This window comes from Sus scrofa, chromosome 14 (genome assembly GCF_054392235.1).
Source record: "Sus scrofa isolate SSC_HxYL_T2T_F1_AM1 chromosome 14, Sscrofa_HxYL_maternal_Yorkshire_Landrace_v2.0, whole genome shotgun sequence".
In the NCBI taxonomy this organism is placed as follows: domain Eukaryota; kingdom Metazoa; phylum Chordata; class Mammalia; order Artiodactyla; family Suidae; genus Sus; species Sus scrofa.
Genome location: NC_139396.1, coordinates 64732272 through 64747719, shown reverse-complemented (window position 1 = coordinate 64747719; position 15448 = coordinate 64732272). Strand labels below are relative to the sequence as shown.

The following is a 15448-nucleotide window of genomic DNA, read 5'->3' as shown; positions in this document are numbered from 1 at the left end:
ACAGGCCCTGCCCTTGTCTTTACTTGCCTGGTCATCTGCACAGTCCATCAGGCTGTGCACTGCACAAGGATGCCACATCTAAGGGGCACATGACTTATATCACGTGGTTATGGGTTTGTACACTTATTAGGATACTGGCCCAGAATGCGGCAATCAAGTGTTTGGTTCTAACAATGTCAACGCGTGATGACTGCCCCACACAATGCCAGTGAGTGTCTTGAGGAGAGAAGCACCTGTTTCTCAGTCACACAAAAGTATCCAACAGACTAGGGGTGGCCCTGCCCAGAAGCAGGCACAGGGTCTGCACACAGGTGAAGGATTATAAGGAGGAGCTGCCTGGCACTCCCTCCACCTCTCCCTTCCCTCCCCCACCATGAACCTTCCCCCCACCTCCCATGACACCAGGAAACCACAGTACCTGAGACCCTGCCATCCACACTGCCCGCCAGCCCCACCAGGTGCTCCAGGATCTGCTCGCAGCAGGTGGTCTTGCCAGCGCCACTCCTGCCCAGGGTCACGATGCTCTGGTCTCTCCGCTGGCTCAGCAGAGCCCAGTACGCCCGCTGGGCCAGTGAGCCAATGTGAGCAGGCAAGCCATCCCGCCGGCCCCTGGGCACCTGCAAGAGGATCACAGGCATCAGCCTTCCCATCCGGCTAGTGTCCAGAGAGCCCCAAAACAGTACTCCACACCAGCAGAGTTGCTGATACGTGTGCTATGTATTTGCTGTAAATGATGTAGATGATACCTGAAGTACCTTCCACTTCATTCGTCCATCCATTCACTCTTCACTCAGTTAAAAAGTATTTATTGAGGGAGTTCCCATTGTAGCTTAGCAGGTTATGAACCCGACTAGCATCCATGAGGATGTGGGTTGGATCCCTGGCCTCACTCAGTGGGTTAAGGATCCGGCACTGCCGTGAGCTATGGTGTAGGTTACAGACATGGCTTGGATCCTGAGTTGCTGTGGCTGTGGCACAGACCAGCAGCTGTAGCTCCAATTTGACCCCTAGCCTGGGAATTTCCATAGGCTGCACCAGTGGCCCTAAAATGCAACCAAAAAAAAAAAAAGAAAAAGAAAGTATTCACTGCATGTCTACTACATAGTAGACACCATCCTGGGCTCTGAGGCACAATGCTACTCAAAGCAAGTAAAGGAAATCTCTGCCAGCCGTGAGGAAATACCATTATACACCTACTAAAGTGGCTTAAAAATGTTTAAATCTTTTCGACACTGATTATCAAGTTCTGGTGAAGATGCAGAGCAACTGGACTTCTCATACAATGCTGGGGGGAATGCTACGGGATGCAGCCACTCTGGAGGACAGCTTGGTGATGTCCATCAGTGAGATGTTATACAACCCAGCAGCCCACTCCTAGGCAGTCACCCAAGAGAAACGAACATTTCTATTCACCAAAAAAACCTTCTGTGTCATTGGTTCTACTGAATGTGTATTCCAAATGACCAAAAACTAGAAACAACCCAAATGTCCTTCAACTAAAGAACTAAAATAACCAGCCATCCCGGTTTCAGCCCTGAAAGACTCGTGTCCCAGAAAACCACTTGGTCCCTGGGGAGCCAATACAACTGGTCTCCCTATGAATAGACAAACAAGGCCGTGTAATAAAATACAATAGAACAAAAGCACCAATGGCTTGTAGCTGCAACAATGTGGGTGAATTTCAAATGCATGGTGCATTGTCAAAAGGTGAATCGTCAAAATGTGACATACTGTACAATTCCATTTAAATGACTTTTCATAAAAGGCCAAACTAAAAAAAAAGGGACAAGAGAACAGTTCAGTGGCTACCAAGGGTGAGACATGAGGGAGAGGGGTCTGGAGAACTCCTAAGGGTGATGGAGAAGACAGTCACACAACTATACATGTTTGTCAGCAATTCAGTGAGCTGAACGCTAAGCAGGTGACTTTAACTGTCTGTAAATTATACCTTAATAGACTTGACGTAAAAGAAAAGCCCTGCCTGTGGAGCTTGCTTTCATTTGGGAGAAGACAGATGATAAACAAACCAACTAATTAAATTATGTTGAAGGAGAGTCATTCAAAAGCCAGGCGTCTGGATGAGATCGCTGAGGGAGTGGGCATTTAAAGAGGAAGAGAGGAGAGGTGTGGATGGGGCGCCTGGACCAGGAGAGATCAGGGGCCAGCAAAGGAGGCTGAGGGACAGAAAGAAAACCAGAAGAGTGGAATCCTGGACCTGAGGAATGGGGTGATGGCAGGAGGAGGGAGGGACCAGCCCCTCAAATACTGCTGGGGGTCAAGTCAGAGGAGACCAGATGACCCTTGGGCTTGGCAGCATGGAGATGACCAACGACCTTGACAAAGTCTGCTCAGTGTGGTTTTCAGGGAGAACAGAAGAGGGCGGTGGGACACCCAAGGGAGCAGGGGACAGGCAAGGCCACATGTGCCCTCCCCAGTGGCTTGGAGAGACCAAGGGCCCAAACTCCAACATGGAGGCCCTCCCCTAGTCCAGACCTCCAGTCTGGGGCTGAGGGGTGCCCCCAATGCACCATCGCCTTTCCTGCACCAAGACCCCCAGAAACAGTAATCCTTCCCCACTGACACAAAGCACAAGGCATGGCAGGACCCCAAAGCTGGTAAAGCAGGACATGCCCCACACTGGCTGGACACAGCCTCAGGGCACATGGTAGGCACAGGGTCCTGCGGTCTGAGCCCTAGAGGTACCTCCTACTTCATAAACAAAATTCAAGACACCATCAGAGGAGTTCCCGTCATGGCTCACTGGAAATGAATCTGACTAGTATCCATGAGGACACAAGTTTGATCCATGGCCTCACTCAGTGGGTTAAGGATATGGTGTTGCCATGAGCTGTGGTGTAGGTCACAGACTCGGCTCGGATCCCATGTTTCTGTGGCTGTGGCATAGGCTAGTGGCTCCAGCTCAACCCCTAGCCTGGGAACCTCCATATGCTGCAGGTGTGGCCCTAAAAAGACAAAAAGAGACACCATCAGACTCCTGAGGCCTGGAGGGAAGAAGAAAGGATTCTGCAGACCTGCACCCCATGCACACACAGGCACCCTGCATGCTTGCACCAGGCCTGCTCAAGGTCCATGCACCCAAGAGTTGCTGAGGCCTCTGCACACAGGTGGACCTGTTTGCACCACAGTCACACCTATACTCACACCAGCAGAAGCCTGCACCCCCAGGCACACACCCAGCTCCCAGCCACCAGGAGGGCCCAGACCCCGGTTAGAGAGGCCCCCAGCCCTGCCCAGACCTCACCCACCCCATCTTCAAGGTGGCCCCAGTCCCAGCATTAGGCAGGTCTCTGCTCCCATCTGGTGGCCATTTGAGGAATCAGCCAAAGAACAGAAGGCAGCTGTGAGTTTGGGTGTCTGGAGAGGAGGTGACTAGAAGGGGGCCTACCCCCACCTCAGCATTCCAGAGGCTTAAGGGGATCATGGGACTCGATTCCTCCTGCCAGGTGTACCCCAGTGCCTGCACTTTTAGGCTCTTTGGCCCAGGCTGTGGAACAGACGCCACAATCCAGGACAGCCTTTGGATTCAGGCTTGTGGAAAGGGTCTGTGACAAATAACTCCTCCCAGAGCCCCTAAGAAGCCCAACGAGGCGCTAGCCTTCTCAGAAGGCTCAGAGACCTTGGGCTGCAGTTAACAGAAGCAGAGCCCGGCCAGCAAAGGAGGAGAGAAGGCTCGTGTGGCCCTCCCAAGCCCTTGGCCAGAACAGCCAGGCTGGAGGAGGGCCTGGGGAGAGTTCTAAGAGGGGTGGTGTGATGTCCTGGATAGGTCTCAGGGGGTGTTCAGGGCTACTGCCCCCTCTTTAATGGCTCAGACTCATTCAGAAACTAGGAAGGGCTTTGTTCTGAGGGCAAAGATCTAGCTTTTCATCCCCAATTGACAGATGAGAACACGGAGGCCAGAGAGGCATCGTGATCTTTCTAAGGCACCTGCGGTATGTTAGCAGGTATTCTAGAAGCCTGAACCTTCTCTCAGCCAACAAGTCCTCAGAACTGGGCACAGATAAGACTTTGGACCTCCAGTGGGTCTCCCTGCCTCCACTTTTACCAGCCTCCACCCAGTGGCCAAAAGGATCCATTTACAGCATAAGTCAGACCACGTCACCACTCTGCTAAAAATCTCCATCAGGCTCAGGATGAAAGCAGAGTCTTTAGGACCACATACAAGACCAGGCAGGACCCCGTGCTTGCTCCCCGCAACCTCCTCACCATCTCTTCCTCCACATTTATCTGCTGCACAGTTACCTTTATTACTTTGGGTCTGTCTTCCCCCACTATGATGGAAACTCCCTGAAGGCAGATTTATCTGCCGGTCTTCCCTGCTCCTCACACCACACCTGGCATACAAGAACCTCAATCACTATCTCAATCAGGAGCCCCTGAATGAATGGAGAGATTGTAGCTGCCAGCCTTTCCACAAGGTGGCGCTAAGAGATTTCCTTTGCTTTGATTGAAGTGTTGACCAAAAAATGGGTCATTTCTACCCTCCACGGAAAAAATAAAAGTGGAACTGAGGCTTTGGTTTCCCAACTCATGTGGGTGTTTGGGACTCCCAAGAGTCCAGCATGGGGTCCAGAGCATAGGCTGGCTGGTGGCATGGGTGTCAGCCCAGCCCCTCCATCTGCTGAACCTGGGAGTCTGGCAACAGGCCCAACTTCTTACCTGTGAAGTGGGGCTTGTGATGGTGCCTGTCCTTGCAGGCGGGTCTGAGAATTAGCAGAGATAATGCGCAAAGATGCATGACACAGTGCCTGGTACAAAGCTGATACCCATTCAATGCTTTCTCTCTTATTATTACTGGCCTTAATACTTCCGCTGCTCTTTCTATCGGTACCCATCTTTCCCCTCTAAGAAAGGGGGAATCACATGGTGGGGGATCAATGCCCCCACCTGATGCCCACAAGGCCGCAGGATCTCACATCTGCAGGATGCTTCTGGTAGGTTTTGGTGCGGGGGTGCTTTGGTTGCTCTGCTCTCCCGAGATGCAGAGGGACCCGCCCCCCACTGTCCCCACCCCCAGTCTTGCCCCCAGGATCCCCCTCACCTTGCCTGAAGAGGGCGCTGTGGGCCCCTGGGGCTGGAGGACAATCAGGTCTGGCCCGGCATAGGTGTGCGGCAGCTGAGCCCGGTAGCGGTGCAGAAGCGTGTTCAGGACACTGGATTCGTTGACACTGACCAGGGAGGCCAGGTCCTCAGCCTGGTCGAGCTCTGGGGGATTCACCTGTGAACCATCACACAGAGTGTCCTCTGGCCTCCTGGACTCCTACACCTCCACCACCCCTACACACACCCCTACACACACACACACACACACACACACACACACACACACACACACCCTCCCTGGAGGACTGTGTGCTAAAGGCCACACACACACACACACACACACACACCTGGAGGACTGTGTGCTAAAGGCCAGAACAGAACAGACAATGACTCTGGAGAGAGTGATGAAACCCTATAAATGAAACAGGGGCACCTCTTCTCTGCTCTTTGTGCCACCCAGGCCCTCTCCCCACACAGGTCCTTCTGCACTTAGCACCTCCCCAGAGGAATTGCTCTCAAGAAAACGCAGCAAGATTTGAAGCGCCTTCTGCCTCCCAAACACCCAAAAACGGGTGGTGCCTGCTAGAGAGAGTGTCTTCTGCTCTTTCTTCCTCCTCTGTGTCCTGTCGGGAAGCCCTGCATGTGCTCTGTGACACTCAGGACAGAGGCCAATGACCTGACAGCCCCGTTTCTCTGAGAGCCCGTCACACGCTGACGGCTTGGAACTATGCCCAAACACTTCCAGAAGCAAGGGAGGACTGCAGCCTCTCCTTGGGGCATCCACTCTAAAAAAACTACTTCCTATCATTCTTTCCAGCTTCAAGGAGTTCTCTGGCCCTGATGTTCTGGGGTTTGGGTCAATCCTGAGCCCTGTTATGGGTCAGTTTTTCTTTGAGCACATCGGCCCTCTGCAAACTCCCAACACCAGTGGGAGCTGAAGGTCTGGGATGGACCAAGGAGGAACGGAGAGGGATGAGGTTGAACAAGGCCCACATGGGACCCCTGAAGGAAACTCCTTCTCAATCAGTAGGCTGTGAGGGGCAGGAAGGGACTGGGGTAGGACCTTTCACTTCTATCATCACACTCTCACTTATCCTCAAATAGATTTATGTTATAGCACAAAAATTATGCAAAACAACTGAAGCAAAACCAAAAGAAAGGTTGATACCCGAAAGGTAGGCCGTTGGAACCCCTGCTACAATTATTGGCAAACTGCAAACTTGACTGAGTTCCCTGGAAGCCAGGGTGAAAAGGGAAGCACACTTTGTAGCATGATTTGTAATGTGTATAACAATGGAAATAATGACTTTCTTGGGTCAGGCAGAAGAACTCCCAGTTCCAAGACCTGATAAACACATCTCTTAATGTGTCCTCATAAAGGGGACACCATGGAACAATATACATTCAGCATAGCAATGGGTTCAGGGGTGATCTTCCCTATAACTCCCTCCAGGGCATCAGGCCAAAATATTTTCTGCAGTTCAAACGCAAGGAAATCTCTCATGGGGGTGGGGAAGGACAGTGTGGAGCAGGCAGGAAGGGGGACGGGGGCTCACCCGATGAACATGATCTTCATCCACCTCGGTGATGCTCCTGTCAGCATCGATGCAAAGTCGCACCCTTCCTGCTGGCAGGTCGGCTGTTCCTTCATCTGGCTTCAGCACCGTAGCTGGTAGACAGCCCAGGGTGCGGGGTGGGTAGAGGAGGGGCAGAGAGGGGAGACAAAAAGAAGAGCAGAGAAGGAGGGGAGGGAAGAAGATGGGAGAGGAGAGAAGGGTTCTGAGCTGCTGAGCCAGGCCCAATAGCTGGAGAGGAGACCTGGGACAGGTCAGAAATGGGTAGCATCCTCTCCCCTTGGGGCCTAGTCACAGGGAGGGTCCTGAATTATGACCCCAAACCCTTTGAGGACAGAGGCTGGGTCTGCCCAAAACTGGGGCTCTATCAGCTGGCACACTGCCAGGCCCAGTCAGCAGCCAGATGGTTGGGTGCACTGAGCTATCTCCTACCTAGACCTGGGATGGCAGGTAATGGCATACAAGCTGCCATTTCTTCTCCCAGCACCCATGAACAGACATCACTAATCAATCACTCTTCTCAGCTATGTTCTGACTAGGACTCAGTAGAGTCTGGTCACCAGCCACAAGTAATTGACAAAAGTGGGCTCACAAAATGAAATCCGCTTGCACTAGACACTGAGCTCCTTGAGCAACACCATAGGAACTAAACGAGGCTTGTTGCTTTATTGAATTAAATAATTAATTACCAAGGCTCAAATGCCTTTGAAAATAGCACCAAAGAGACCAGTTGCCAAGGATGAAATGATACCCAACTATTCCCACCCAAAAGTCCCCAAAATCCCAGCTGCTCCTCACCCACCCCCTCACCTTACTCCCCAAACTGTCATCAGGACCTGGCAGAGAGAGCTGGCAGCAGCTGGGGGCAGGAGAGGAAGAGACTTAGACCCCAGATGTGCTAACGCTCTTAATTACCAAGAGTAAATCCGTCCTTCTGAACCAGCCAGACTTTCTCTGCCTCGTACCACCTGTCCTCAGGAGCCTGAGGGCAAAGATCACTTAAATTAGAGCAGGATGACGCTGGCCTCCCCCACCCCGCATGTGAGAGGCAAACTCCTTACATGGGAGCTTCTCACAGTACAACGGGACCACCTGAACCAGAATCTCCTGGTGGTGAGTGTGTGTGTGTGTGCAGGGCGGGGGGGGGGGGGTGCTTGCTTATGTGCAGAAGCCACGACCCCACCCCAGCTTTCTGAATGAGAAGCTCCAAGGTGAGGCCCAGGAATCTGCATTTTGCACAACCTGCTACTTAAGCAGCACAAAGAGCTATCATATGACATCAGGAATAAGCTTAGACAGAAGGAACATTTCACATGGCTGGAACACTCCCTCACTCTCTGGAAAAGCTCACCCCAGTACTGTCCTGGGGGCCCTCAAGACCCCAGCTTGTCCAGGGGGAACTGCTTGTTCCCTCCTCTGGGCTGGCCACACCCCCTCCAATTTCCTGTCCATCTCTTGTCCCCCCCAAGGGCAAGTCCCATCCCTCTTCTCTGGCCTGCCCCCCCAACTCCCAGGGCCACAGCCCCTCACCTGGTCCAAGACTGCACTCTGGCCTCCTCTGCTCGCCTCCTGCAGCCTCTCCGCAGGGCTCTCCTCCTGCCCCTGCTGCCTTCCCGCAGGGCTCTCCAGACCAGGCTGCCTTGGTCCTTCTGGCTCCACCCCTAGGGCCCTGGCCCCATCACCTGCTCTAGTGCAGGTCCCTTCTGCTTCCTGCTCTCTGCTCCCCGCCTTGTCCTCCTTGCCGGTTGCTGCCCGGGGCTGCTCATGTGCATCCACCTCCTTGGGAGCTTTAGAGCCCTTCTCTGTCTTACTCCTGGCTTTACCTGCCTCCCCAGACTCACTCTGAGCTTGCCCCACCTTTCCCACCTCACCCTGGGGCTCACCTGCCTTTCCAGTCAAGCTCTGCCGCTCACCTGCTTTCTCCACGGCTCGGGGAGCCTCCCCCAACTTTCCACCCTTTCCCTGCACTGCGCCTGCCTTCTCTGCCTTGCTCTGAAGTCCGTGTGTCTTGTCTGCCTGACTTAGGACCCCTTCTTTGTCCTTCCTACTCTGGGGACCTTCCCACTTGCTCCTTCTGCCCAGGGAAGCTCCCCACTTTCTCACCTGGGTTTGGGCTCCCGCCCACTTCCCTTCACCTGCTGCATCCTTGGAGAGATTCCCCTTGGCCACCTTGTTTGAAAGGTCCCCTCCCCCTTTCTCCACTGTCCCTGGCTGCCCCCCCTCACCTGGCCCCTCTTTGCCCTGGGGCTCACCCCCTTTCACCCCTTGGGTTTGGGGGGCCCCACCCCCTTTCCCCACTTCATCCTTCTCGCCTTTTGTCAGTGGCACAGTTCCCAGATCCCTGAGACCCTCAGTCTGGGTCTTCTCAGCCTTTGGGGATGCATCCTCGGTGCTGGCCTGGGGGCCATGAGGAGTTCCTGGGGTCTCCCCTTTCTTGCCCCCTCCAGGGTCTGTGGCTGGGGGTGGGGTCTTTCGAGGAGGGGCATCACGTGACTGAGTCCTCTGCTCCGACTTGGCTGAGTCCGGGTCCAGCTTGGCCACCATCAGCAACACGTCGCCCCTCCTCACACCTCTCCTGAAGGGCAGGCTTTTTTTGGCTGGTGTCCCACTGGGGCCGGACTCCTGGGGCTTCTCGCCATTGATGCTGGTCATCAGCACGGGGTCCATGCTGCCAGCCCCCTCGCCCTTCTTGTCCAGAATGTTTGAGCTCTGGGGAGAGCCTGACTGTTCGTTCTGGGAGATTTGCTGGCTTCCAGATTTGGTGACACTGTTGGGTTGGCTGGTGGAAATCTCTGGGGTCTAGAAGAGACACCACATCCAAAGCTGTTACTGGCCAGACAGATCTATCATTCACTCATTCATTCCTTCATTCATTTGCTCACCCAGCCATTCATTCACCCAAAGACTCTCAAACACCTACAGGCAACAAACCAAACCCCACATCCTACACCCTAGACCTCAGCTCAGAACCTCCAGGCCAAGTGACATTATGAAAGGAGAGTGGACTTTGGAGCCTGACAGACCCAAATCCAATTTCTAACTCTGCCACTCACTAGCTGTGTAGCCTTGGGTAAAACACTTCCCCTCTCTGGGCCCATTTCCTTACCAATAAAATGAGGATCATAATGGCCTACCCTGTATGACAGGTATGAGGATCCATGCTAACATATGGAAACTGAGCCCAGCACCTAGTACGTCCTCAGGAACTGTAGCTGCCGCCATTGTCCTTGGTGCTGTTGTCACTGTTATTATTTACACCTGATTCTTCCTGTTGAGCCAGGAAGGGGTGGGGAAAGGACGTGGAGCCTGTTATCAGAGGACCTGTTCTAGGCTTGGCTCTGATGCTTTCCAGCTGAGTGGCATGGACCACATTCCCCATCCTCTCTGAGCTTCGGTTTTCCCTCAGTGCAGGCGGATACCACCTGACCATCCACATCGTCTGCTGGCTGAGATGTGGAAACTGCAGAGAACTGGGCCAAGGGAGCTGCCACTACTTCCGCTGCCCTGGTCCTCGACCTCACACCAATGGAGGGTCTGCTTCTGCTCTGAGGTCCCCCACTCTGGCTTGAACTAGATGTCTGGTCTAGTGTGTCTCCACTGCCTGTTCCTGTCATCTTTCTACTGCCTTGTGACATCAGCCCTGCCCAACACCCCCCACCACCCATCCTTTAACCAGCCTGCCTGTGGCCTGGACCACCCACAGGGCCAGCTCTGCCTCTGCCTCCGCAGAAAGAGACCTTGGGGGTGGTTCTACCCTGATGTCTGTTTATCATCTGCCCTCGTCTGGATTCTGCCATCTTGGACTGCGCTATCGCCAGCCTCCCACACAGCTGTGCCTGGGGGGCTAGGGTTCGCATCCTCCTGCCCCCAAAGCAACTCCAGGATTGTGTTGATTCCACCTGCAAAGCTTCACATCTGAGTCTCCTTTCCCAAACCCAGGTACCCTCTCTCTCACCCAGGCTACTGCCACAGCCACTGAGCTGGTATCCCTTCAATGTGCTGCCAGTCATTTAAAATCCGATCAGGGAGCTCCCGTTGTGGCGCAAGCAGAAACGAATCCGACTAGGAACCATGAGGTTGCAAGTTCGATCCCTGGCCTCGCTCAGTGGGTTACGGATCCAGCGTTGCTGTGAGCTGTGGTGTAGGTTACAGATGCAGTTCGGATCTGGCGTTGCTGTGGCTGTGGCAAAGGTCAGCAGCTATAGCTCCGATTAGACCCTTAGCCTGGGAACCTCCAAATGCCCCAGCTGTGGCCCCTAAAAGACAAAAAAAAAAAAAAAAAAAAAGATAAAAAATAATAATAAAACCCGATTAAAAGATTTTGGCAACTGACCAGAGCTTCCAGGAAAACCATTCAATGCCATCTCCTGCCACCCAAAGTTCTGGAAGAGGAGTCCCCACCTCCATCTGGTCTCACCGGCCCTGCTCAGCTCCAAGTTTCAGCCACACCAGGCATCTCCTGCCACGCCTGACACTTCCCAGCTTCCATGCATTTGCTCATGCTGAGCCTGCCGCCTGGAATGCCCCGTCCCCTCTCCACTTGTCCACAGTCTACTCATCTTTCTATACCCAGCTCTGGTGCCCCCTCCTCTGCAAATCTGTGCCTCACCACCTCCATCAGAAACTGACTCATGGACCCATGAAGTCACAGAACCCTGGCACTGGTGCACTACTTGCAACAACAACTCCATTCCACATCCTGGCCTAGCTCTGATGTGTCTCTCTCCTGTTTAGGTGGTGGATGCCTCCAGGGCAGTCTCAATCTTCGTCTATGTAGAAATGACAATAACAGTAATGATGGCTATCATTTATAGATCCTTGCAATGGCTCCTCCATCACCATCATGCAATATCCTACTTAACCCTAGGAAGTAAGTTCTGAACTTCTCCCCATTCTACGGATAAGTGAGCAAACACAAAGAGGTTAAGAGGCTTCATCTAAGAGACAAACCCATATTAGAAAGTCACACATGGAGTTCTCGTCATTGCTCAGTGGTTAATGAATCCAACTAGGAACCATGGGGTTGCGGGTTTGATCCCTGGCCTTGCTCGGTGGGTTAAGGATCCGGTGTTGCCAAGGCTATGGCGTAGGCTGGCGGCCACAGCTCTGATTCAACCCCTAGTCTGGGAACCTCCATATGCCATGGGTGTGGCCCTAGAAAAGGCAAAAAGACCACAAAAAAAAAAAAAAAAGGTCACACAGGCCTGAGCCTGCAGCCGGTGCCTTTGACAGCCTGGCCTGTCTTCCTGGGATTCACTGGAATCTCCTGGGAACTTAAAAAAATCCTGCCATGTTGGCTCCAATCCCACAGAGTCTGATGCAGTTGGTCTGGGCAGTGGTTCCCCCAGGTTACTGCAACATGCAGCCAGGGCTGAGAAACCCTTGGCTGGAGGCTCAGTCTGACCTTCTGGGCCCAGGCAGGACACCTCCTTGGACAGGGGATTGGCTGCACCTGACAAATCTCACCACTGTCTAATCCATTTTGAAAAGTGAGTCAGTGCCTTATTTTTAACCAAACCCCCACAAAGGAGACACAGGGATGGGCCAAACAAGGTAACGCAGCCCAACCTCCACCCTCCATCCCGTGAGCCCTCTTCCTTAGAATTTCCTCAGTCACAAGCTCTCAGGCCCCTCTGCAGCTTTCCTAGTATAAGGGGGAAGGGGCACATTGAGAATCACTGGAGCCAAGAGGAAGCTCACAGCAGAGATGAACAAACTGAGGCCAAGAAAGGGCAAGGGATTTGGCCTGGACCACACAGAGTGGCAGGGCCAGAGCTAGAACCTGGCTCTCCTGACATTTCAGATAGGTCGCTTCCTGCCCCCATGTTATTCCGGCCTCTTGCCCTCCCTCACTGGCTGGGTGGTCTTAGGGAAACCAAATCACTTCCCTGAGCCTTGTTTTCCATCCCTGCAAAATGGTGATGGGGTCTAATGGCTCCTTGCAAGGATTATATGAGGCTCAAATCAAATGGCTGTGCTAGGACGAGGAGAGAGAGGCCAGAGCTATTTATTGATTGGGACAAGAAAATCACACTGGCAGGACCCAGCCAGGGCTTGCTGCCTTGCAGGAACATGTCCTGAGGCTGCCCTGCTCCAGACCCAGGAACATCTTGGCCCGTGGTCCAGACACCTGTTGTGGATTGAGACCTGTCCATCCTGCTCAGAGTCTCCATCCAGTCCCTGCGGTGACAGCCTGTCCCCATCCTCTGCTATGTTCTGCTTCTTCACCTGTGCACAGACACTAGCAAAGCCTTCAGACTCCCAGAACCCTTTCCACCTCAGGCCTCTGTGGCCACCACACCAGCCACCTCACTCCCCAGACTGGCCCTTTCCCAGGCAGCTCGCCAGAGGGGGAGGACCCCTGGGCTCCCCCCTGGCTCTTCCACTATCACAACCTTGAACAAGGGCCTTGACCTCTCTGAACCTCAATCTCTACCTCTGGTAAGTGGGGATAATCCCATCTACACCACTGCTGCTCAGAGCATCAAAGAGCCCCTGAGCAGAGTAAATCCTGTCTCGTGATGAACGGTGCATGACAACACTTCATCATAGCCCACAGCAGCCTGTGGGGGTCGACTCTGGCCCCCACATAAGCCTGGGTCAGGCAGGGGTGGGGACAGAGCCTGTCCTCCCTGTCACCCTCCCCCACAAAGACCTGGCAGGGGTGTTTCAGCAGCTGCCACTGTTCACTTGCTGGAGGACTTTCCTGACGCAGCAAAGTCACTGTGATTGGAGAAGTGTAGGCACACGGGGGACCAGCCGGGCAAACAACAGCTGAAGGGGCGTGGGAGGCAGAGCCAAGGTGGCCACTGGGCTCAGGCCAACTTCAGGCCCTGAGGCTACCAGATCTTAGCCTCAGTGTCTGTGCACTGCAGCATTCACCCCACCTCAAGAAGGTGTAGCTGAGACACAAGGAGTCGCCCTTTCTGCTAACGTGGGAATATGCCCAAGGTGCACTGTGCTCCAAGCCCACTTCCCTGGGGTCCAGCCTCATCCTCCTGCCAGAGTGCCCTGGCTAAAGAGCTGGGAAAAAGGACAAAGGCAGCATGGGTCACCATCAGGGATAAATCTGCAGGTCCTTAGGTAAAGCATAGGGACTGCACCTCATTCACTTACTGCTTCCATCCAGCACTTCTATTCAGAACAGGCAAGGGTTTTAAATGGACATCAAGTGATCAGAAGGGATGCCAGTTGGAGCAGGGTCCTGAGGTGCCTACCTGTGCCGAGCAGTAATCCTTTCATTATTGGCTTATGACCAGTCTGACGGACTCAGGGAAGGGGCCTAGGTGAGCATGACAGCAGGATGGCACTTGGGACCTGAGGCCATGGCCATCTACCACCTGGTATGGTGGAAGGGTTATATTTTAACAGCCAACACAGCAATAACCAGTGAATACCAATGGAACATCTTTTCTGCTTAAATGAAAGTGAATTAACTATACATCCTGAGCTAATACTTAGGTTTCTCTTTTCACAAAAGTAGTGGTAAAATGATCCCCATCATACATCAACTGATATCATTCATTCATTCAACAAAAATTTTTAATTCACTATGGGCCTATTATGGGCCAGGTTTTATAAGCTGCTCAAGATACAGAGTCCAATAAGAAAGAGTTGCTCTTAAGGACTTCCTAGTCAAATGAGTTATATGATCAAGTAATTACTATGCTGACCACAATCAAGGCAGGCATAGCAGGTGGAGTGGGAATTAGAGGACGGCAGGCAATGAGAAAGCTTTCCAGAAATTAAAATTTGAACTGGGTTTTGAAGGATGCATAGGAGCTCAACAGATCATGCTGAAGGTAGGACACTCCTCAAAGTGGGGACGGCAGGAATAAAAACAAGTGACGGGTGACTCAGAGGAGGCTCACAGGACACGATGGTACTGAGGTTACCTGGTGCCCTTCTTGTGGACACTTACCTCCCGTTCCGGAGAGGCAAGTGCTGCCTGCTTCCTCCGCCTTGCCTCCTTGGACTCTTTCTCAGTCTCCCGGACCAGCTGCCTAATGAAGCCCCCTGGGATGACAGAAAAAAGGGGAGGGGGCGAGGATGGTGGAGGGCTCTTGTCCTCTTCCCGAATCTGTTTTGCAGAAGCAAGGAAAGAGAAAGCTCAGTGAATGAACCAGCAGGACAAGTTGCCCTTTAAAGAGCCTGTGATGGAGCCAGGGAGGAGGCCAGAGGACATACATGAGCAAGCCCATGTGTGAGAGGTCATAGCAAAGCAGGCGGGGCTCTGGGAAGCCTCAAGACAGCACATGATAGTGGAACGCACGAGCTCCAGAGGCCCCTCTAGTTACTGCAATCTCTGCCCGGACAGTTTCATGATAGAGCTTGGATGATCAAGGCCACTGGTTCCCTTCCTTGGTGTGGGACAGACCCACCTCTGGGAAGACCTGTTCCAAAAGGAGCCTTTCTGGTTTCCAAGGAGATGATCACAGGGAACCATTCTCCTGCCCCATTTCAGCTTACAGTTAATATACCAGATTAAGTGATTCATCCATCATTCTAATCACTTTCTGTATGCCAGGAGCACAGTAAGGGAGGGAAGGGCTTCTAGACATGGTTTGGAAGGATCCAGCCCTAGGGTTCCAGCCCACTCAGCTGACCCCATGCTGTGCCTTCCTGATGGTCTTTAAACCAGGATCCGGGCAGCCAGGGGCTCCACAACACTGGGCTTTAAAGCACCAGAAACATGGTCCAGGACAGAGCTGGCTGGACCTGAGCTGCAGCTGAGACTCTTTCATCGGCCATAGCGATCTTTGGGTCTGGTACTGGCTGTGGAACATGAGAGTATCTTTAACCAGCATAACTGT

At 53.1% G+C, this 15448-nt stretch overlaps 1 protein-coding gene across 5 annotated transcripts in view; it reads right to left on the bottom strand.

Moving 5' to 3' along the window:
- MYO18B (myosin XVIIIB) overlaps positions 1 to 15448 on the bottom strand; it is a 237319-nt gene that overhangs the window by 205152 nt on the left and 16719 nt on the right. For 3 of the 5 annotated variants that reach the window (XM_084994642.1, XM_084994641.1, XM_084994643.1), the window contains exons 3-8: positions 14557 to 14717; positions 8166 to 9434; positions 7551 to 7617; positions 6618 to 6730; positions 5060 to 5236; positions 419 to 617 (exon numbers count right to left, since the gene is read on the bottom strand). In XM_084994642.1, coding sequence (XP_084850768.1) covers positions 419 to 617; positions 5060 to 5236; positions 6618 to 6730; positions 7551 to 7617; positions 8166 to 9434; positions 14557 to 14717 — 1986 coding nt within the window. The remainder of the gene's footprint in view (positions 1 to 418; positions 618 to 5059; positions 5237 to 6617; positions 6731 to 7550; positions 7618 to 8165; positions 9435 to 14556; positions 14718 to 15448) is intronic. The other 2 variants (XM_084994645.1, XM_084994644.1) reach the window with 1 other exon arrangement.